Source organism: Leuresthes tenuis, unplaced genomic scaffold, assembly GCF_036924035.1.
Source record: "Leuresthes tenuis unplaced genomic scaffold, fLeuTen1.0.hap1 SCAF_9, whole genome shotgun sequence".
NCBI lineage: Eukaryota > Metazoa > Chordata > Actinopteri > Atheriniformes > Atherinopsidae > Leuresthes > Leuresthes tenuis.
Window position 1 is genome coordinate 13389140 of NW_027325363.1, and position 23896 is coordinate 13413035.

General features: G+C 39.6%; 1 protein-coding gene across 1 annotated transcript; it reads left to right on the plus strand.

The window, feature by feature from the left end:
• The first annotated feature begins 745 nt into the window (after positions 1-745).
• On the plus strand, positions 746-23169 carry ptgir (prostaglandin I2 receptor). Its single transcript, XM_072392424.1, has 2 exons — positions 746-1828; positions 22372-23169. Exons 1-2 carry the CDS (start codon positions 995-997, stop codon positions 22609-22611), a joined length of 1074 nt encoding a protein of 357 aa, XP_072248525.1. The 5' UTR covers positions 746-994; the 3' UTR covers positions 22612-23169.
• The last annotated feature ends 727 nt before the right edge of the window (positions 23170-23896 follow it).

The window sequence follows — 23896 nt, forward strand, 5'->3', positions numbered from 1 at the left end:
CACTCAAAAGACTAATTGCTTGTGCTTTTTTTTTTCTTCTTCTTTGAGCTTACACGGGAAACGAACCAATTTTGAGCAAAGAGATTTATTTCACGTATACAATCAAAACAAGATCAAATCTGATCTTTCGGTTAGATATAGCAGTATATTAGGGAATTTTTTTCTTTCACAAAAACAAACAGGTACTATATCCAGGGAAAAAAAAACAGAAAAAGGATGATGAAATTAGGTGTCAGAGACGGGGACAGAATCCGCTTCACTTCTGTTTCCATTTCAATTATTCATGTTTTTGCGCTCTATTTTTTCGCTCCTTTCTCTGGCACTAGAATTGTGGGTGGGACTTCAGCATCGATCCGAAACAGAATGGGAGGTGCACAGAGAGACAGAAAGTTTGAGAAAGAAATGTGACGCCGGGACAGTCTCGTTCTCCGTCCGTGGAATCACATGTGGCTGCCGGCACGTTACCTGCAGCGGTAGTTTTAAACTCCGTTTCTGAAAAAATTGCGCGAGAAGCGCCTCATCTTCTACTAACCGAGAGTCCCTGAAATAGAAAGAAGAAGAGCAAGCAGAAGAGGAAGCTGGAACTGCTGTTTATCAAGTGTTGGTGTCTGATCCAGTGAAAGGTGGGTGATTATTTGTCACTAACACATGAAAAAGCAATTCAAAACAAAGAGACTGGCAACATATCAATGTGGTGCTACTCTGTAATGATAACTTTATTCAGTTCTGTACCTGAACACTTCGAGGATACTATTTAATTCTTCTGTTGTAATTCCACAGAGCGATTTCAGAACTGCAGGAAACAGGAGAGGAAAGGCGATCTTTGAGTCATGCTTTAAGTCAAAGCAGCATTATGGGTTTCGCTATACATCCCTGCTGTGTGTGTTGCCAAATGATGGTCTCCACAGAAGATGATCTTCTTTTGTTGTCTGGAAATTCTTTATTGATTCTTCTCTGATCGGCAACACCCCTATTCTCCCTGAGAAAGACAAACATGAACAGGAGCGTACTACTAAACGACACATGTCATAATGCCACCTGCATTGTGGCTCGCGATGGCAACCCAACAACGAGCATCATCATGTTTTTGGCTGGGGTGGTGGGGAACCTCCTGGCTCTCCTCATCCTTGGAGTACACCAGAAGGAGCACCAGTCCAGGTCCTCTGTCTTCTGCATCCTGGTGACTGGCCTGGCTCTCACAGACCTGCTGGGCACATGCCTCCTCAGCCCGCCTGTGTTCATCTGCTACGCCAATAAAATGTCCCTGACGAAGCTCGGTGGTGACACACTGTGCAAGCTCTTTGGCTTTGCCATGATTTTCTTCGGCCTGACATCCACGCTCATTCTGTGCGCCATGGCTGTGGAACGCTGCCTGGCCATCAGCCACCCTTACTTTTACTCTGTGCACATCCGCTGCAGGTTTGCCAAATTCACTCTTCTTTTTATTTACCTCTTTTCTCTGGCCTTTTGCCTCTTACCGTTCGTCGGTTATGGCAAATTCAGACAATACTGCCCTGGGACATGGTGCTTCATTGACATGGATGCGACAGGGGATGACAACGCCAGCTACGTGCTGGCCTTCTCTCTGTCCTACTCCACCCTCACGGCGCTGCTGATCTTCGCTGTGTTTGTGTGCAATGGCTCTGTGATTGTCAGCCTGTGCCAAATGCACCGGAGCCAGATGATCCGTCGTGGCTCGGTGGTGTCCACGGGGAGAAAGAGGAAGCTGAATCTGGCCTGGTTTGGACAGGGGGAAGAGGAGATCGACCACCTGGTGCTGCTGGCACTCATCACTGTCATCTTTGTTGTGTGCTCCCTGCCGCTGACTGTGAGTTCACATTTGGTTTTATTTAAGTTGATCTCACTTTTAAGATCTGAATCATGACATGTCACTAGCCTTTGAGTACATTACATTTTACACTCGGAAAGAAATGACACCCTGATGTGTCATTTTTCAGTGGTTAAAACATGAACCAGATACACCCAACAAGCTCAAGAGAAAATTTTTCACTCTGATTTTAGCTCTATTAATCTTCTAACAAGAGAGTGGTTTAGGGTATGTGTATTTACAACATGGTTACCAGGAGCGGGTTTATTTAATCATTAAGGTCCCCTGGGGACCCCATGGGGACATATGAATACAGATGAATAAATGAATTCCTTTCCCTTATTCTGTAATCGCTACTTGTAAACAAAAAGCTCAGCAGGCGTGGCGACCGTTAATGTTTTGGTGTCTGTGGTATGTGCTTGTTTGTGTATCTAAGTCTCCTTAACAGTGGTGCTGTGCTCTGCAGGCTCAACTTATAGGTGTGTCTTACAGCGCAACCTTCATCACACATGGCATACAGTCACTGCGTGTGTGTGTGTGTGCATAGTGCATTGTCTACTTTGCGTCTGATTTGTTCTAATTTAAGAGGAATGTGCCTAACCTGACAGCCCTGGAGGACTGGTCTGGCTCTGCCTTTCCCCAGGGGCAGAAGTCTTTTTGGCATGGTTCTTATGCCAGCTTGTCTGTGACCCTAAACATTAGCCAGGTATCCAGGAATGTGTAATCTGGGAGGATGTGATGAGTGTGAGTTATTTTATTGAGGCGTTCTTGAATTGACTTACACGTGTCAGTCTCCCCCCCCCCCCCCCCCCCCCCCTCACAGCTCTGATGATGAAGCAGTTTACAAGAAGCAGTAACAAGTGTTTGTACATGTTGTTACTGCTCACCATCTACTCATTGTCTGCATTTGGTTGGTTTGTGGCAGCACAGCACCTGAACATGTGACTAACCTTTAGTGCACGCAGTGGCATTTGACCTGAATTGCAGTTGAGAGTGCCATGGGGGAAAGTACAGGTCTTGTTCTTGCTTTTGTCATATTACTAATTTAAGACTTCAGGAAACTCCAGTTTTCTCATATATGTTCTCTGTTCTTGTACAGGGCTGTGGGGCGTCCATGTGACAGTTTAAAAACAAAGGTTAGAAAACTTGCAGGAGCGAATGTGAGACCCTTGTAAAGTGAATGGAAAATGAAATCTTTATTTATTTTAGGTGTCAGATTAAATTATGCACGTCCTCTGTTTAGTAATCAGTCTAGAATAGCAAGTCCAATTCCTGTACTATGCTGTTTGGAATAATTTAAGATCATGTTACTGAGCTGTGAAAAATTAATGTGTTGCATCATTTGATGTTTGTGTGCTTGTTTGCTCATGTACTACTTTGTGGTTATAACTAAATTAGCTGAGACGTTCATGGTGAAGCATGGGAGTGCATATAAGCAAACTTAACATAGTTCCAGACAGATGTGGGCTCATGATTAACCCCGTTTGGTTTGTCTGGCGGCACAACAGATGTCTGCAAAATTAAAGAAAAAAAGAAACGAAACAAAAAAAAACTGTTTATTGCAGTGAAAATAAATTGCTGCTTATATTTAACTTTTGCTTGCAAGTTATTGCTCTCACATACAGAGGTATACCAGCCAAATCTAATAATTCATTTTTGCTTAAGCTGCACACAGTAACGACATGGCAAACAAAACCCTCCGCCATATGTTTCGGTTGGTTTTTATAGACTCAAAGTGCTTTTATGTAACTGAGTTTACCTTGGGGAACAGTGTTTTCTTCTCTGAAGAATGGGATCTGTCTGCAGTTTGAACCCATCAGCCGGGGCGATGTTGGTGGTGAAGAAAAACATGCAACTTTTTTTTTCTTGGGATGAGGAAACATTCATTATTTTCAGTGTTCCTCGGCTCAAAGTCATGAATGATATTTCTAGTGTTTGGATTTACAGATCAAGTTTCTCATTCTTATATTTGCTTCTCTACACTTCTCAGGTGTGGTTGTTTGCAGTGGTTGAGAAACATTTTTTCAATTTTCAAAAGGGTGAAGGTTGCACATGTTGTGTTGTGGTCAGGAAAGTGGTTAAATATCATCAGAGGAGAGGACATTTCTCAGAAAAGTTTAATTATTTCTTGCTGTGGTTGATGGGGGGGGCGTGTTTGTGTGTGTATTATGCATTTCATAAATCATACAAGCTTCCCAGGCCTGCCAGAGTTTACAGCTGATCCCATATTGCCTCTTAGTGATTAGAAACTACAGTGCAAACTGCGCATTTACAGAAGCTGAAAAATATATGTGGACGGGGCACGTTTTATCACCGTGATTTCTTTCATGCAGCATGGCACGTGCCCTGGTCTGTCAGGATTTGCTCGCATTGGAGCGGTTGACGCATGCTTTGAAATGTATCGTCAGAGGCATTTGGGAAAACAATTGCATATTTTAAAAATCCATCTACAGTTGCAAGACATTGATTAGAGTTTCTTCTCAGAGTACGAACAAACACAATTTGAACAACATTAAGTATGTAAGGTCACACTGCCATCTTTAAACAGAGAGATCATTTACAGTCTTTGAACCAAAAAACAAACATGGTAGATGTGAGCTTTTTATGACTGTAAATGAAATATCACGAGTTAGAGCTCTGCTGATAAATGCTGTGAAAAAAACCCAAAACATAACAACAAAAACAGGAAATCTCCCTTTGTCCCCCCAACCCTCAACTCCCCCTTAACGTTACCATGGGAACCAAAAAGCTGCCCAGGGACCATGTGTTGGTCTTAATCGATAGTGCTCCACAGCCTATTTGCAAGACTAGTAGTTTTAGGTCTAGATTAACCCAAAAGAGTAACTTTGAAAAATAATATTGCAGTTTTCTTTGTTTGTTTGTTTTTTTCTAAAGGTTGCTTAGTAGCTTTAAGCCTCGGCAGCAGTGGTGCTTTGACGTAATCGTAAAAGGTTTCGATTTGTGTTGGTAACCATATACGAGTCTTAGTCAGCCGACATATATTGACTGGTGTGTGAGAGGTGGGACGCCAGGAAGTGAAACAAAGATCCATAAATACTATCCGCCATGAATAGGAATAGCAGCTGTAGTGAGGTTTCTGCTACACTGAGTCTGTACCATTTACAGACTAACAGTTCCAACACAACAATTCCACTATAATCAATAGGTGGTGCGTATGTACCACAGAAATCAAGGGCCTCATTTATAAAAACTGACTTTTCGTTGCGTTTTCTTTTTTTCTTCAACTTAAGCAGACAGCAACATCAGAGTAGTTACTTATAACCCTTACTTTAATGTAGAAATTATATATGAAAAAGTCTTGACTCCACACAAGTGGAACTTGCAGGTCTTGAAGAGATACTAAAGTTGCAGAAAAGAGTGGTGAATAATGAAAATAAATATCACGGAAAGATGTGAGGAATTAACAGCCTTTTCTACCTTGTAGTTCAGGGTCCAAATAACTTTTTTTATATATATCAGTCTCAGTTCTATCTTTGTGCCAGAGCTCAGTCAAAGCAGCAGTGGTGCATTAACAAGCTGTTTGCCGTCTCTTGTCAACTCACTTTTTGTCATCAAATAATACACGTCTTCAGTCTTTTCCATCTTCCCCATGATCTTTTCGACCCAAAGGCTTGCCAATTGGCTTTTGGTTCCTGGCTCTTCTTGAATAAACCCTCATTGGTGCTGACGTTATATGAGGCGAAATGGCAAGGTAGGTTGAATAAATCTACTTTGATTTGACATCTATGAACAAGGAGTGTACACCTTACAAATTGGACTCTTAAAACGTGCTACAGCATGTCAATATATACCCAGCATCTTTTACGAAGGAATTTAAGCACACCGTTGGATCTGACTGTAAGAGTAGAGTTTTATTATAAATCTGTGTATGTGTGTGTGTTAGTGTAGAAGTCAACCCTGAATTGATTTAAATGGATAGTTGTGCACGTCTCTTTTAGGCAGAAAAGATTCGTATTGAGTTTTTCTGAAAAACAGTATACTGGCTCTGGCATCTTTATTTATTTTGCCTGTACATGCAGTTCCTAGGTAACTTTATCCTGTACGTGGTACAGGAAAGTTTAAAGTTTCACAGGGTTGTTCTGGGTCCAAAAACTGAAGACGCAACCACCTCCTAAACTAAAGCACACCATCTTATTTTTCTTGTGACTCACATGCACTGTTGGTGTGCTGTAGCCAGTGAAAAGATGCATTCCACCACTCATATGCTATAATCACACTTTGCAAGTGTTTTGTGTTAGCGAAGTACTTGCGTTATCAATGCTGTTCCAAAAACAAACTCAACCTTATGTGTGATCACTAATGTGTAATAACTAAATCAAGTTAAGAGCAAGCTACTTCTCTAGGGGTTTGAATGATTTGGATTGTTTCCTGTGAACAAGCTGTTAAAATCTATTTTCTTAAGAATTAAAATGAAATTAAATGAAAATGGATGCCAAGTATGTTGAATGATTTAAATTTTGTCATCTACATTCATGTTCACTTGACGTGAGTCTTCCCTACGGAATCAGGAAGACGCACATACCATATTGTGCATCCCTGTGTTCAGGCAGAAGAGACACAACAGTTATACTGAGACCTTTGTTCCTGGTGGTCAAAGGAGGGCATTTGGATTAACTTTTTTGTCACAGAGTTCAATAAAGGAAAATTAAGATCACATATCCGATGTCTATGCCTAAAACATTGGACAGTAACTGCATCAGTGACTTTGAGACAAAACATTTGAATTGTTTTCCTTTTGTGGCTACCAGATGAAAATGCAGTACAAAGAAAAAAAAGTCAGAGGATCATTAGAGAACAGTTTGTTCTGTTATTTGGATAAAAAAAAAAAAAGATCAAAATTCAATAGCTCAGAGTAAACTGGGCCAGAGGAATGATTGCTGGGAAGAAGATGAGTAACAGAAAGCCGCTTTGACATATTTATGGTCACACGGCATCCAGGAGTCAGGGCAGCATCTTTTAAATCTGAGCTTTCTGGGCAAAAATCGGATAAAACCACACCAAGAAAAGATAATTAAAACCATATTAAAGCTAAAGTTTAGAAAACGTAACTGTTCCTGAACTCTTAGACATCATCACATGAAGACCAAAAACTAGATAAGATCCCGCTTCTCAATATTCATACAATTGAGTGTTTGTTTCCCCGTCAACCAGAAAACCAACGACTAAATCGTCATTACAGTGGTTCCTAAACAGGAAGAAACTCTCAAGTCTGGATTATATCATTTCAGACACATCCATCTCACATCCAACTGGATCCAAAGCAAACAAATCTGTGTGGATGAAGAGGGGACTTCCCCAAATCTGCAAAAATCTAGTAAGACTGAAATCATTGTCTCGCCTGCAAGGGGAGAAGGTATATATGGGGGCTTTTTGCAAGGGAATATGGAAATATTGTTTGATGGAGTTAAACAGACCGCGAGACCTCCCACCGCTGTCCAGTCATTTTGAGCAGAGTTCTTCAGAAACCAGAACAGTTGACTGCCGGTCCAGCACTAACCCAGATTGTCAGAATCAGTCAAAAAAAAGTCAAAAAGTGTCACGGATTTTTAAAAAAGGGACTCAAAAAGCATTTGATTACTAGAAAATTTAAAAAAGATCACATGAGCCAGAGATATAAACGCGTATATTCAGCATAAAACCTGAAGCCTAAATGTTTTCTGAAAGACTGCAGGTGGGGTCAACTTGTTCCTTTCAGGCTCATGGTGGGTACTAACTGCAACTCTGGCTACATGTTAGATTGTAGTTGTATATTTTCTCAGAGGGAGCCAAGATTAATTTTGCTCTGAAATTAAACAAAGAGAATAACCTTTCTGATGAAAGAGCAAACACGCACACACTGTTTTCAAAACAAGAGCAGTCCAAGACTGCATACCTTGGCCAGGGCTGAATGGGGGGAAAAAACAGAAAAGAAAGAATTCCTGGATCAGGATCCAGATTCACATCAAGACTTCAATCACCCCAATTTAACATTTGAGTGATTTTTCCGTTATTATTCAGACAGAAAATCCCCCAAACAAGCCAATCACTTCACCCCACTTGAGATAATTAATTCAGCATGCTTTACGAACAAGAACTCAAAGACTTCGAACCACTGATGTCATTTCCTAATGCGTGAAACATAAAGCAGTGAACAGTTTTTGCTGTCCCATCCGATCAGCTGGTGGTCCACTGCATCCTCAGGGTGTCTTCCTTCTCAGCGCCACCTCGATGTATTCTAGGGATTGAAACATCCTCAATAATGGGGACAAATAACTCATTTTAGATCTCAGGCAAGCAAGCACAATGGAAATCACCCTCTGTCATGTCGCTGTAGTATAGCATGACCTTTGCATGAGTTTGCATGAGGTATCCAATAACTGCATGGGAGTGGTACAGGTAGAGATGGAAAGACTCACATACTCTGAGTGCTTTGTGTTGCAAAGCGTTTTTGTGCTCCAGGTGCTGCTGGGATTTAAACCCTCAGCCAGGCTTCCAAACGAAAGATGATGCTCTTCAATCAGCAGCTTGCTTTGTGAAAGGAACAATGAAGGTTCGCTTTCTTAGTGGATGGATGCTTAATCCTGAATACATGTCTACGCGTTCGTGTGCATGTGCACGCGTCCTCCTATTTCACTTGTCACCAAGTTGCATGCTCGCTGATGTTGTTGTTCATGTTATCTTGGTTTGACCTCACATTTCACCTGATGTGAGCCCCACCAGAAAAAGTGGACAACAGTTAGAATCAGCGATGACTCTCAGGGGAATGAAGTGAAGACGTCGAACCTTTTTAATTCGTATTAGAAGTATGTGGGTGCTGAACAAGAGATGATCAGTAGGGAAGAGAATTTTTAAGTGTAAAGATAGAGCTGGAGAGTTGCTCAGTAACTGAAAACACAGCAGCATATTCAGTGGTCTCGTGATGTATTTTAAGACATCCAAATGTAAAAACATTCAAGAAATGATTGGGTTATTTGTTTAATTGAGCCTGCATGCTTGCTTGATCAAATAAATCCAACTCCATTCTCTGCCAAAAAAACAAGCTATAAACACAGTTGCTTGTTTACGCATCAAATGATTATGGAGCTGCACGTTTATTTAAAGTTGTGTCTCTGGCAACTACATTTGCTCTTCCTGGTTGAAGGATCTCCTGCTGAAACGGCTTTAAAGTTCTGCTGGCTGAAAGGGACCGTATTGTTCAGACATAAGTTGTTAGGGTAAAATTGATCACTCTCCTTAGTAGTTTACCCAGTAGTAATCACCACAGGAAGGCCATATGAAAAATGTTAAGTTGATTTCTATTATAATATAGGCAGCTATGTGTCACTACTACCCACACACTGCAGTTATTATCAACTATTCTGGTTTCGATTTTTTTTTTTAATTTCTTTTTTTGTGTGACTGATGTCAGGAAAGTCATTTAAAGCAAGTCTTTAGATTTTTCTTTGTTTTGTTTTGTTGTATTGCTGAGAAATAACCATCTGCAGCTGAAGTTAGGCTGTGATATTAGTGGAAGGCCAGACAACCGAAACAATGAGCTGAAAGATGCTTAGATCGTTCACAGAGCTGAGGCCTCCTGGCGCCTGTACTAACAGTCAAGATCGTGCTAAGCACTATCGTGATATTAGCTACAAACTTGCTGTGTATGATGTGAATATGAATGTAGACACGTGATTTGATCCAAATTGATCATGTTATTACACAATATACTAATAGTTCAGTGATGATTTTAATGTAAGAAAGGAATTGACCCTAGTTACAAATCTTAACAAGTCAACAGGAACAAGTTTTGTGTAATTAGTCTCAGAATACATGCTGTAATAATTCCCTCTGCTGAGCTCTAATGTAGGTGATTGTCAGGGAGAGACGACGATTACACTTTGAGAGAAATGGAGTAGAGAAAAGACTAACTGTTCATTTTCCAAGAGAATTGACTGGCTGGAAGTTGGTGCTTTTGCCTGTGTTGCAGGTTAGAGATTTAAGAATAAGTTGCCATGGTTACATGCCCTTAAAGGAGTGGACATTTGAAACACTGAAAACCCAGGGTTGAACCCAAAGCTACCTCACTAAGCCACTAACCCCATTTCATCATTCAGGCCCCTGCAGATAGTTCTCAGTAAGAGAAAACATCCAGGCATAAAACAGTAAACGTAGCCCTTTTTGGTGTTAGTCATTTCCTGTATAATGAATTTTATTCTGTCCTTTCAGTGATCTCCATTTACTTCCATGCAGACTGCTTACTACATTTTGTCTCTGTAGTTGCACTCTGAAAACAATGCTGAGGTGGTGAAACCAGGGAGACTTTAAAAAAAGAAAAAGAAGAAGAAGAAAAATTGTATTGATATTGATTTTGGAAAATGGAATTAGGTTTAATTCTCTTTCTTTTCAATATCAATCAGCCAGGAATAATCTCCAATCAATAAATCATCTGCTTTGATGCTCATGCTCTATAATGAAGGAAGTGTCTCATTCTTAGCAGCTGTTCAAAAGACCATATACTGTAGTTTAGTTTTGTTTGGTGTTGATTACAGCATGACAAGGATGGTCGATGAGTCTCCATTTTGACTTTTTTTTTTGCTTATATCAACAAAATACACATACATATTAGTGATGAGCGAGTGGAGGGCAGCATAAAAGCCAACAGAGGAACATATGGAGCTGTATCTAAATGCTCCAGAAGATGAACAACATTGGCATACTGTCTCGACAGGGTACAGATTTTACTACCGAGTTAGCTGGAACGTGTCTGCAAGAGAGCCAGAGCAAACGGTGCCAGTCTTTCCTATTGGCACCTACTGGTGGACGCCACTGTAGCAAGACATAATGCAGAACTTCATCTCAGAGATAATCTTATTTGCATGAAATTCAAGAGCTAACTTGAGGTAACTCAAGAGGTGAATTGTGTCACGCCTTGAGCTGGAAATTGTTTTTCATGCATTTATTTCATCATTTCTGGATTATGGAAATTCTTTGTTCACTTGTCCAAGCAAAAACTTTTCTGGAAGTCTGCAGGTTGTTCAGAGCGCTGCTGCAAGGCTTCTTGCTAAGTCCTCTAAGTACTGACATGTCACACCGTTGCAAATTCAGTTGCACTGGCTCCCCATCAACTTCAGAGTCCACTAAGATACTGGTTTTGACTTTTAGAGCTCTGAATGGAGAAGCGCCAGCGTACATCAGAGGACTTTTACATCAATACGTCCCAGCAGGGCCCTGAGGTCAAGTGATCTGGGCCTGTTGGCTGTACATCATACAAGGCTGAGAACTAAAGGAGACAGAGCTTTTGCAACTGACCCCAGACTCTGGTACTCTCTCGCGCTGAGCCTGAGATCTGTGGACTTGGTGATCTCTCTTAAAAAACGGCTAGAAACTCTTCTTTTTAAACCCACATATACGCTAAACATATTTAGAACGCATTTGAATTCCTTGAAACACAAAGTATTTTAAAACGTTCCTTTCTTTGCATGTTCATATTCTTATTCTTCTTTTAAAAGTCCTCCACCATAATTATTGATTAGTTGTAGAGTAGCCTGTAACGTTTCTATTTATTACAAGAGGTTAAGACTAGTTTATGACTCTATTGTGATAACGTTCACTTAAACCCTACACAGGTTTTTGCCAGCATTGGGGGCAAATGGTATGGACATTTAGATTCTCTACATGTGTCCCACTGGAGAATCTCTTCAGTGTCTTCAGTGCTTGTGGGAAGACGACACTGGTGTCATTTGTGCTTTACATATATATATATGATTTGTAATAGGCGTTATCAGGACTTCAGTTCAGTTCAGTTCAGTTAGTGACAGCTGCTGCAAGAACAATGTCAGCAAATCCTTCTCCTGCCATTCACTGACCTCTCTAGCACATCATTTAATGCTCTCCATGTTTGTCTTTTGGTTGCCCAACATGTGTGTCAACAGTTATTTTTCTATCCATCAGCTGCTTCACAGGTCATGCAGTATTGCGTATGCTGTGCTCCACACCCAAGTGTAGAGTTTCTCAATTATAGTGCTGGGAACCTTTTGTTGAGTCACTTTAAATTGTCAAAGAGGTCACATGAAAGAAAGAAATTATAGGAGTGCAAAATGGTATGTGAATGTATGCTGAAATCATAATCTTTTCATTTTATTAATAATTTATTTGTTTTAATGATATATAATGGTATATTTGGATACCTCAAAAATCTATAATTTATAAAACAGGAATTGGGCTACTATTGTTTGTCTAGAATTTGTTCAGACTCTGTTTATGCTTTTCAAAAAAAACATTTCATGACCTACACCACACTAAAAAATTACATAATTATTTGGGAGCCATATTCAGGATGAGCGAAACATAGTTTAGAAAAGGAGTTTTTGGTATTTGAAAGTTATATATAATATAATAAAGACCTGGGAAGTTTTTCCAGGTCCACCAGTTTCCTCTCACAGTCCAAAGACCTGCATCAAATCATGGTTCAGAAAGTGTAAGTGTGCACTGTTGTATTTCTGTGGATGGTAGCCCTGTGATAAATGGGCAGCCTGTTCAGAGTGCAACCCCCCCATTTTTTGGTAACTATTGGAGGAAGTCTTTTTTTTTTACGGCTGCACTACAGGAATGGTAGCTGATAGTATTGTTATCAATGAATTTATAGCTCCTATTTTGAAGTTACTTTCCCAGCATGAGGGGAGCAACCTGTGCCGACCCACATGAGAAAACATGTTAACATTGGTAAAACTTCGCTCATATACAAGACAGCTCTTGAAATTAGCCTGTAAAAAAAAAAAACAAGACTGGAATGGAATGACAGCGAGGCTCGGGGTTAACTCAGGTTTGTCCAAGTGCAACGTGAGTAAGATTCCACAAAGACGATATCCTGCAGGGAGCTTCCCAGTCCTTGTTACCATCAGAGATCCTTTAGAGCTGTTTAGTCTGAAAGCACCTAGTCTTGGCTCAGACAGGTCCCAGCCCCTTGTGCCCCAGTACAAGTTGAAGCAGGTATTCTTAAATGATGGATCCAGCAATGAAGTACCGGTAGATAAGAATATTTGAATAAGACGTGACAAAGAAGTGAAGCCAAATTTGCTTGGGCAAAGTTGCAAATCAGTGTAAGTTTTCATTTTTGTCCATCCAGTCAATTTAAGTCCATCAGTCACTTCTCTTTTATCTCTGATTTTTGGTCTCTGTTAAACCTCTGAAATCTGAAGCTATGGGCCAATGAGATGCCTATGAAAAAAACCGGCACAGGTTAAAATAGCGGATTAATTTTTTCGCACTTTGAACTGGAATCCAAGCTGGATCCAGCTGTTCCAACCCTCCTCAGTGTTGGTAATCACATCTTCCTGAAAAGTAATGTACAAAAAGAACAATATGACACATCTTAGCAGCCGTGCCGGGAGATATATGAGCTAATAAAAGTGGCCTGAGGCACTAGAGTGCAATACAACACCCTCTCATCAAACAAACCAAGAGGTAAAATGTGGTCATCATCTGTGGAGGAACACATGAAAAGGGAAGCGGTTAACACCCTGGTTCAATAAAACCATGATAAGGAAGACTCTTTGTTTGTCCAACCTGCAAACTTTGTAATTCTTAAGAATACTTAAGATTGATGCGTGTTCTACAACACAAGCAGAGGCTGGTGTTACGAAAAGACAAAGCAAGCTTCTACATATGTTGGGCGCCATCGTCCAAACCCTGCGTACTAATCTTGCCGCTACCATGCTGCAAGACCTCTTTGCTTTTATATAAAGATCATTCTGTCACGTTTGTTTCTTTAATTCCAAAAAAGAAACGCAATCTGTTCAAAAGATGAGAAAGTCATCACAAACAACAAGAATTCACCAACGCACAGCATTAGATGATTAAAAGAAGTATGAATGTTTTCACGCCAGTAATGAATATTCTGTCCCTCTTTACTCATAAAGTTCAGCTGGCATCAATTAGGTTATGGCTCACAGCAATAAAAAAAACAGATTAGATGAGTGGTCGCTCTGGGTTATGACTGGATTGGGTGTTCACTTCTCTGAAAATCTATATTTTTTTAAGGAATTTAACATTGGACTTTTTTTTTTTTGGCAAAAGATGTTCTTATCTTTCGTCTGTGATCTTTCCAAAATGTTTATCCTCAGCACATGAAAGGACTTATTCCTTCAAAGAGTTCAAGCAGCATGCAGACAACTAGGGAATCAACAAATTTAACAAGATAATTGCAAACAGGCAGCAGGGCAGATTTTGTGGCTTGGGATTTTCAGGACCAGTGAACACTCAATGACGTTTACCATATATGATGGGAAGAAGTTTTTTGTCACTCTGCTCTGCTCCCAGAGACTTGCACCATCCTAAAAATACATTCCAAGTGGTCCCAGATCCATCATTTTGAATAGCTTTATATTTTTAAACATCTGCCACTTATAGTATTTGGAACTCAGTAGAGGGAATATTTATAGGGCTAACAGACCATTTGATTTAATAAAAAAAGAAAAAAAGCATGTGTTCATAGCTTGGAGAGATACTTTTGTAATGATGGGGAAGAAAATCAACATTAAAAAATTAGAAAAATTTGATTTGGATAATTTGTCTATGGATTAGGAGAAGAAAAAAGCTCCTAACAAAATCGACTCAAAATGGGCCACACTTATCCAAAACACTTTTTACATTTACGTTTACATTTAGCTTTTTTGGCTGTCTTGCCAATTGTTGACAAATAGATTAATGCCACTTTTGTGTGTGTGTGATATGTGAAGCTACAACCAGCTGCCCGTTAGCTTAAAATAAACAGGCAAGTTACCAATCATTCTGTCCCTCATGCAGGCTTCCATTTGAGTTATTATCTATTGTTTGCCTCGATTGCTCTTTGCTGATAATCTCCAGCTGATGCCCGTCCAACAGTTGGCTCACAGATCTCTGGTCCCAGGAGGCTCATGAGAAGAACTCCACTCTCACAAATACTTATCACAAAATTAACTACTTTGTTGTTGTTCTTTATTCACATTAACAGCATAGAGCATGAATTAATTATGTTTAACCATGCTGTGAATGGAAATAAATAAGTTAGAATCCCCATAGTAACATTAAGATCTGCAGCACAGAGGCTGGTGTTAGTAAAAGGCAAACCAAGTTTCTGCATTTGTTGGGTACCATCATCCAAACTCTGCATACATCATGTTAGCTTAATAACAATTATTAAATCATGTTTGTTTCTTAAATCCCCAAATGAAACAAAAACCATAGTCAGACAGCATGTGCTGATGGCCGATTTATTTGGCTTTTGTTTCTTATCACCCGCCATTCTTGTAAGGCCAAAATAAAAGGCCTGCAGTTCACATAAACTATGTAATTATTTATTTTTCTTGACTGTAACAGCAGCGCATTAGACACATCTTATAATATGCACTCACTTATCTTTCCTTAAATTTGAAAGAAAAGAATCTAGAATATTTTTGAATATATAATTCATCCCAATGATTTTGATCATTTTGCTAATCCACATGACCAAGTTGATGCACCTGGACCCTACGTATGGTGGTTAGGTTAGAAATGTCGTCTCTGTGTGTAAATCAGAACGTTCTCGGTGTACCATGATGTCCTTGAATAACGTTGAATTTATCATCCACGTTGGTAGCTCAGAATTACATATATCTTGCATTATTAAAGCATCTGGTATGATGTGAGCAGACTTACAGACAGCAGAGCAGTAACTCTGAACAGCAGCGCATACAGAGAACAGCAGGAAAAACTGCTTTAAAAGTGCCAGGCTTAACTCACTGTCTCACATGACTTCACCACTGAAACAGAAGTGGGTAATACAGTACTTCTGTAAGCTGAATTTACTTGAAAATTTATTTCTTTGAACGACTGGGGCAAAATGTGACCCTGGAAGTTAGTGAATGGAAGACCAAAGTAGGCTGCATTCAATTCCTCTGCAGTGCATCTGTTCCTGGATGCTTTGTGTCATGCTATTGCTTTACTTTACGAGTCTCAGGTGTTGGAAGTCTGTGGTTGAGTCTTGATGACAAATGTCGCTCAGCATTTTATGCTTATAAGCAGTATCTCATTGCCTCTTTCGATGACAACATTCTTCTGTCTTCATCGGAAATGTGGGGATGTGGTGTCATTCAAGGATCTCAATAATCTTTGTTTAGTTTAAACAGCAAAAGCAACCAAAAGTGTCAGGAGAACTGGGCACAAGTCACAACTTGTTGATAAATCTTTCACCTTATCCTGGCCAGCTGTTTTTATGTGATTTATGTGATATTCTCACTGATACACAGAGTTTAAAAACTTTGTTTCACTGATAAATATATATGTTACATTTTGCAGAGCTGCGTACCGGTTGGGGTTTAACCAACTATACGCTGGACTAGTAGATTATAGGATTTAAAGTATTTATTTCCAGCGTATCTGATTGCCTGACCAACGAACAATGTGGGGGAAAATGTTATCACATCCTCATAACTCACAAATTTTTGTCACTAGTGATAGGAATGATAGATAAACCTACAAAAATAGGAGCCATGTGCAATACAATTATATTAAGTGGAAGCTGTTCATTGCCAATGAAAATAAAAGAGGCAGTTTAAAATGTTCAGCTGTGGCAAATAAGATGAAGTCCTGGTGGCTGTCTGAGAGAATGTGTGTCACAACTTAAAATGAACAGTATTTAAACACATGTATCTGTCAACAGTAATCACGTTTAAGCTCAAGTTATCGTTTTCTGTTCGACATGATCAATTATTTGTTATTTTTGTCAAACGCAGTCTTCTAACAAACATCTTTAAGAATGTAATTCAAAGTAATTTCATAGTGCATGTTTCATGTCAACAATTCACCATCAAACACCATGGAGGAAGTGAGTAGGAACTGCAGACGTGCTGTTGCCACAGATATTGCAACATGACAAGCTCTTTTTTTACTTCACGCATTGGCACATTTCAGCCCACGTCATTTTCATACTTTCTTCCACTTCGTCTTTGGTGTTCATCTTCCGTTTGTTTCTGTGAACAGTTTCATTATCCGTTCTAAAAGCAACGCCAACAGCTTCTCAACAAAAATGCAATAATTACACATGCTCTACAAACAAAAGCCTTTAGTTCTACATACAAAAGCATGTGTTTTTGGCGTCCTATTTTTCAGGTGTGGTCACTTATTGATTAAACCGAGTGACAGTGATTCTGCTGACTATATTGTTTTTTTTCTCCCCTCTCTAATCCATTTTGCAAAGTGCTGGGAAAAGGTCTAATAGCATAAGGAAACCGACTGCAGCGATCTTAAAAGAGGAAACTCGCTAATGGACTTTCAGACGGTAATTCCCCAGATGAAACTTTGTCTGAAGACAAACATTTGCTGTCACTTTAAACCAGCCTGTTTCCTTGATCCTGAAACAGCACACACATTCATACAATTTGACTAGTGTAAATTAACAGCAAAACAAGATATGTCAAAATAATACAAGGATATCCTTCTTTGATCATTTTATCTTTTCAGTGAACACCAACTCATTCTTCCTCAATGTAAGTTTTCTCAGAAACCACATCCATGGTAACTTGGAAATGGGAAATTCCCCTTATGTTTTGGCACATGCAGCTAACCTTTGCAATGTATTTGCAATATATAGTACCTCAGCATTACACGACTCACCACCAGCACAACCTTTGCATTCAGGAACTCAGCTTCAAGAAGAGATCAACATCATCAAATGGCATTAAGAGAGACATATTCTATATATATATAGCTTCAGGTTTGATCTGGTCTGGTTTAAAAGAAATGAAAGATGGGCATTGGTGTTAGATTATAAAGATGTGGCAAAGGTGAAGACGTGAAGTTCAAAGGAAGGAAGCTGCATGACTGATGGGAATCTAAATCTCTAAAGTGACAAAAACTTCCAATATGCTGAACATCACCTCACTTTCATGCCTATCTGTCTCATCTGTAAAACCAAAGTTAGTCCCACACAAGACAAATGTTGAAAGTTAAAAAAAAAATGTGCTCATTTTGAATTTGATACTAGCAACACGTTTTTTTTTTTAAATGTCACTTGTGCAGAATGCGGTTTGGAATTTCTTTCCAAACAGAAGTTCAAACCACAGGACTTTTTCCACTTGGCCTCATTTTTGTTGTGCTTATATTCTTCGCATCGTACAGTTTTAACTTGCAGTTTCGTAAGTGGTAACCATCTGCGTTGTTCGCAAACATCATACCAACTGTCTTGGAAATTAGGTTGTGTAAACAACAGATCAGATGACTGTATTGTATGTGAACTGCAAAGATGTAGGAATAAAACCACACAGCATTACCACCAGATTTTTTTGGTTTCATAACCAACAGCTTCAGCTTTATTTGCAGACATGAAGGAATTAGTACATCACCTGCCCCCTGGAAAGTTAGACAGTTACCAACTAACAAGTGACAAAAACATTTGGACATAAACCTATTATTCAATGTTTATGCTATCCTGTTCCGCCGGATGTTTGAATTATTATTTTTTATTAAGTTTATGGTAATATTTTTTTTATTTCTCTAAGTGAAAAAAGTAGACACATCATTTGATCTTTAACAAACTAGCATGATAATGATGTATGTTTTCTTCTGCTCTTATGAATGATGGTTTCCTCTCCCTCCTTACGGCTGTAAGCTGTCTTCTCCAAATAGCCAGTAATCACCATACTGCCTCTCATCCCACAGACTGAAATAAGATTAGGAAGAGAGAGTTAGGAAGAGTCTACCAGGACCACAAGATGGAAAGTAATGGGTTGTAGGGTATAGACACCCATTATGCGGTCTGTTTCCTGAAAGATGCATCAGTCATCAGCCTCAAATAGCATCATACGTGTGTCTGACAGGATGGAGTCATTTACATCAGACAAACTGGGTCCAGGTGGATGAGCTCACTCACACTTCAGGATGTTGAAGTACTTGGAAAAAAATGATGAACTGAAATAGTTTGTTGATCAATCAATTGAACTTAAGGAACATAGTCTGCAACTATCTGGACCAGGTTAAAGGGGATTTCTATTTCATTTCCAAATATATTTTGCCTCTCATTTACAACTGAGGAAGCCTCTTCACGATGAGCAAACGATTAATTTCTCTTTGATTCAGCACGAGCACAGCCCTTTAGATCCTGACAGATGAATGCACAACATGCATCTAAACGCATAGGCCTACTCATAGCATGAACTATCAAAGCTTTCTGCACTTGCATGACTCTGCTCTCCTTATCACTATCCTCCTCTACTGTATACCGTCTCAGACCTGCTTGTTGAGTACACACTGATGAATTAATATGGTCCTGTTTAAGGAGAGCCTGACATGTCATCAGTTTTGGCCTTACAGCCTGGAGTGCTTGGAGAGGACGGCTTGTGATTTGTTTGCCTCTCTGCAGGGCTTAAAGTCTGCTGAGAGTACCATAAGAGGCAGGGTGCCATGCAGGAGCAGACGCTCCAGTGAGGGTGGTAATGTGAAATGAGACAGCGATGGTGAGGATGATGGCTGAGGTTATGAGGGTAAATGTCTGTTTGAAATGTTTCTGGCAACGCTGTATGATGAATGAGGTGGTTGATAACTTTTAAATAACAAATTGACGCCAGGGTGAGCCCTGTGTCTTGGTTCAAAGTCAAGATAGTTAAAGTATTTCTCACTGTTAACTCTGAGTGTATTTTTCACATGCATTTTCGGGGTCTTTAAAACATCTATTTGATGCACTTTTTCTTGTGCTTCGCTAATGTAAAACTGGAGAGGGCTGCTCTGGCTCTTTTTAAGAAAGTCTACTTGTACTCTAGAAATCACTGAATTAAAACAGGCTGTGCCGCAAACATTACGTCTTACATAGAGGTTAAGATTAATTGCTGCAACTGTTTTGCAGTCAGTGCAACCAGCTTACCAGTTAGGGTTAACTTGCTATTATTCATTGTTCTGCTAATTGAGAGCATTGAAAAGGAAGATAGCTGCTTTCTAATGTAGACCTTAAGAAAAAAAAAAAAAGAAAAGAGGAACAAAAATAACAACCTCAACTCAGCAGAATTATCAGTGGTTACTTAAACTGCACTGAAAACACCACTTTGTTTTATGCATATCATATTTAAACAAAGCAGTGCATTTGCAAAAGATGTATTTCTTTAAGTTATGTGACTGTTACTTCACAGCAGTGACTGTTTTCCATTGGAGAGTGCCAAAGAATGTTTCCTTGCAACCAGTTTAGACATCCCTAAAGCCAAGCTTAATAACTTCTGACCTGATTAAATTAACATATTAAAACTAGAAAAAAGGGTTAAAAGGAAGAACCTTCCTCACAAACTAATTGGTGGATGTTTTATTTGATGCCAGCTGTATTTCTGAATGGAGTAAGTGAGGCAACAATCAAAATGTGAAAGTTTTCTTGATGAATCCCTGTTGCAATCTACAAGTTTACAGGAAAAACATGTTATCTTGTGCAAGGTAGCACACGCAGGTGTGTTTGTTCCTACCATGTGTGTCTTTGTATAAAAATGTCACCCATAAATACTTGAATCATAAAAAATGTTTTTGAGATTCCCAGAAGTCCAACAAATTGTGCAATTTTAGAAAATTCCCACAAACTCAAATAATATGATAACTTCCTAAAAAGTCAACAACATCTAGAGATTTGCTCCTTTCCCCTCTCTGTTGAAACTGCATTTGTCAGACCTCCCCCAAGGCTTACTTAAGTCTGTAATCTAGATACACCTCTCTTTAGAGTTTTTGTCTGGCAATCCCCGACCTTTTGGAACTTTTTTTTTCCAGTCCACACTTTTCCTTTTTATGTAACCTTAACAACAGACAGGCAAGCTGTTTCAACCACATCCTGCTTGATGGAGGTAGGATGTTGTTGAAAACCATATAGCTTCTGATTTTTGTCTCCTGCTTATTGTAACTCTCTTCTGATCTCTGTATCAACATGTGAACGACTGCTTTTGCCTGAGGTTTGGCCAGTTCATGAGAGTCCAGAGGTCATAGTAAGGTCTGTGTCTCATCCCACCGGTAGTTTAATTTGTCCTGGCTCTGGACTTGCTCCCTCTGGCCCCTCGCACATTGTCTCAAGCTTATTAGTTTTCAGGCCAGGCCCTAGCAACAGGGAAACATTTACACAATGTACAAAGACACTCAATCAGCACAAGTCATTAATTAGGCTATTGTTTGTTGGATATTTCATGGAGGAAATGGAGAATTGTTGATAGAGAAGTGGAGTGAGGTGACAAAGAAGCTTCTCGGGCCAGCTGCTACTCCTCTCTCTGCCCAGGATGAGTAAGCAGCCAGCTGCTGCTGTCTGCGCTACCTGTCTGCAGTCTGTCACGCCTTAAAGGTCAATGCAAGAATCCGTTGTGATTTTGCCATGTACCGTTGCATAGGTCTGTGTTAAGGACACCTGATGGTTATTAAACTTGGAAGTGTGATCACGCTGCTCATGTTTTATTGGAGTCGGATGGTGACAGATGGGCTGTGGTCCATCTAAACAAGGTGAGCCACGGTCTCAACTGACACTGATATTGAACATACAGTTGTGTTGTCATCTAGTTTTGACACCAAAGTGCCGACAACTCTGTTGTATTTGCTGTTACAGAAGCTTGAAACAGGTTTGATGTCGCTCCATCCAGCTCACAGAATGCACGATCTTGTGCAGTTTTCGGATTTATTGGCTACTGTCATTTTATTTAATTTTATCTTAAAAAGTTCCCCAGAAAAAAGGATGAAATTCACAAAGATCATCAGTGAGCATCAATAAGGAAATGAGTCAAAGTTGGTGTCTGGACAACACTTCTGTAAACACAAAATTATCGTTGACAGAAGAAATGCTTGAGCAAAATATTATTGGAACTATTTCTGAGGAGCTGTAAGGGCTGAGGACTGATTATGAGAGGAGAGCAATTCATAGAGACAAACCTGCTGCATTGCTATACATGCAACTGCATTCTTCTGGGGTGCAAGTCACAAGTAAAGCAAGATTTATTTTGAATGGGAAGATTTAAAGGTAAAGCACTTCCAAAATGTAGCAGCAATGTGAGTGACTGACAGACCGTCTCCTTTTTGTCTTGCTTGTGTCGGGATAGAAAACTACAACACTCTACATACTCTGATCCAGAAATGTTTTCATTGTGTGCACAGAATAAGATGTTGCCATTTCATGCATGTTTCACACAATGGGTGTGTCCTTACTGCTGGAAATACTCCGGTTAAGGCGACATGTAGAGCACGTTAAATACACATGCCATAAAAAGGATGTTGCTGTCATGAAACTTGTTCTTAATTTGGTCATGAGCAACAGTCTCATGCTAGTCGTTCAGCATCTGCCTTTATGGACAGATAGTCCTATCATCTCTCCTGTCAGACATTGACAGAATGTTAACATCTTTGTGTGATTTATCTCCATCCTGAGATGTTTATATTATTCCAATTCTGAGCCACTTCCATAAAATTTGGTACTTGGGAGGTACCAGGTAATGTCTATAAAACAATGAGAATGTTTAAAAAGGACTTGATTTAAGTCTTTTAGATGACGACAAATTCAAATATTTGGACAGCAGGGACTGCCTCTAACCATAACTTTCTCTTTTCTTCAGATTGCAGGCTTTATTAATGCCATTCATCCATTTTGTGGTGACAAGGAGAACTTGACAGCCTTCCGCTTCTACGCTCTCAACCCCATTGTGGATCCCTGGGTCTTTATCATCTGCCGAAAGTCTGTGTTTCGCCACCTGTGCTCTCTGCTGAGTTGCTGCTTCAGCAAAGGAGCTGTGAAGACGAAAGCCCACTGCGCCTTGTCTTTACCCCTTGATAACGCCATAGAGCGAAACTCCTAGAAGTGACAGTTTCACAGATCAACATGAATTACAGTTTAGAACCTACAGAAACCCTTGGATGTGAAATATGAAGGACTAGAGAGGGCAAGACTGCCCGGTCTGAAACACTGGAGCAAAACTCTGAAATCGCTCTAACATTTCAGTGTGAGACTCCCTATACTCGCAATTTGTGGGCACAGACACACAAAGTATCTGTCACAAAGAAAATGTTGGAACATTTGCACTTGGTGTTGGTTTTCCACTGACGCATGGACCTTTCAACTTTAAGAAAGCAGTTGCATCACGAAACAAAGCCCTGTGGCTTGGCACAAAGAAATGCATTCAACCATATCAAGTCGACAAAATAATATACTGTAAAATACAAATATGTGTTTGGATAAAGCTATATGGGCATACAACATGCATGAATGTATACTCTTCTTTTTTTCTCTCGATCAGTATTTACCTGAGAGCATCTGTGATATGAGATGTAGGTCACACTCAACATTAAGATCTATTTCACCTCATAATGACATCTGACTAAGCATTTAACTCACGGTAGACATAGTACATTTTGGGGATTTTGTAGCTTTGTTTGCAGATGTGAAATGTCTGTGAGTTTCAAAACCTTTGTCTCCACTAAAATTAAGTGTTTTCTTACATTGCTTTCAAGCTGGAGCTGAGACTCACGCACTTTGCTTTTATCACACTCTTTTGGCATTACGTGAAAGCAGTATGGTGGTGTCGAAGTTGATCAGTAGTTGATTGGCCTCTGACCTGGCAAATGAGGTGCCAGCTGTGATGATGTCATCAGTCAGCTGATTTTACTTTGCTGGCTGACTGTACACAGAGATTCTGGGCTGAGCTCAGTCTTGCATGTGTGAATTAACAAATAGGAACAAGTATGCCTTTTTTGCAGCAATAAGCCACAATTGATGTGTGAAAAGGACTTATGTTTCCTGGTGAATACACTGCCCTTAGGTTGTCTGAAGCACCTCATTTGCAGTCATAACATGTTTTTATTCCTGTGCTTGTCTATATCGTCATATGAAATATTTGCATAACGTATGCTAACTTGGAAAACTTTAAACAAATGATGAGCATCTTTGCTTGCAGCCCACCATTTTTGGTTAAAACAAAAAGTAGGAGCTGAAATGGAGAAATTCAGGCAGAATGGTACGAGAATGCATTTACAATATGAAAAAAATGCATGCAATTGAACATTAAAGCTTGCATAATAATGATGCTGGTGCAGATTAGCTCTTAAACCAAATTCTTCAACTTTACTGCGACTCTAAGAAAAATC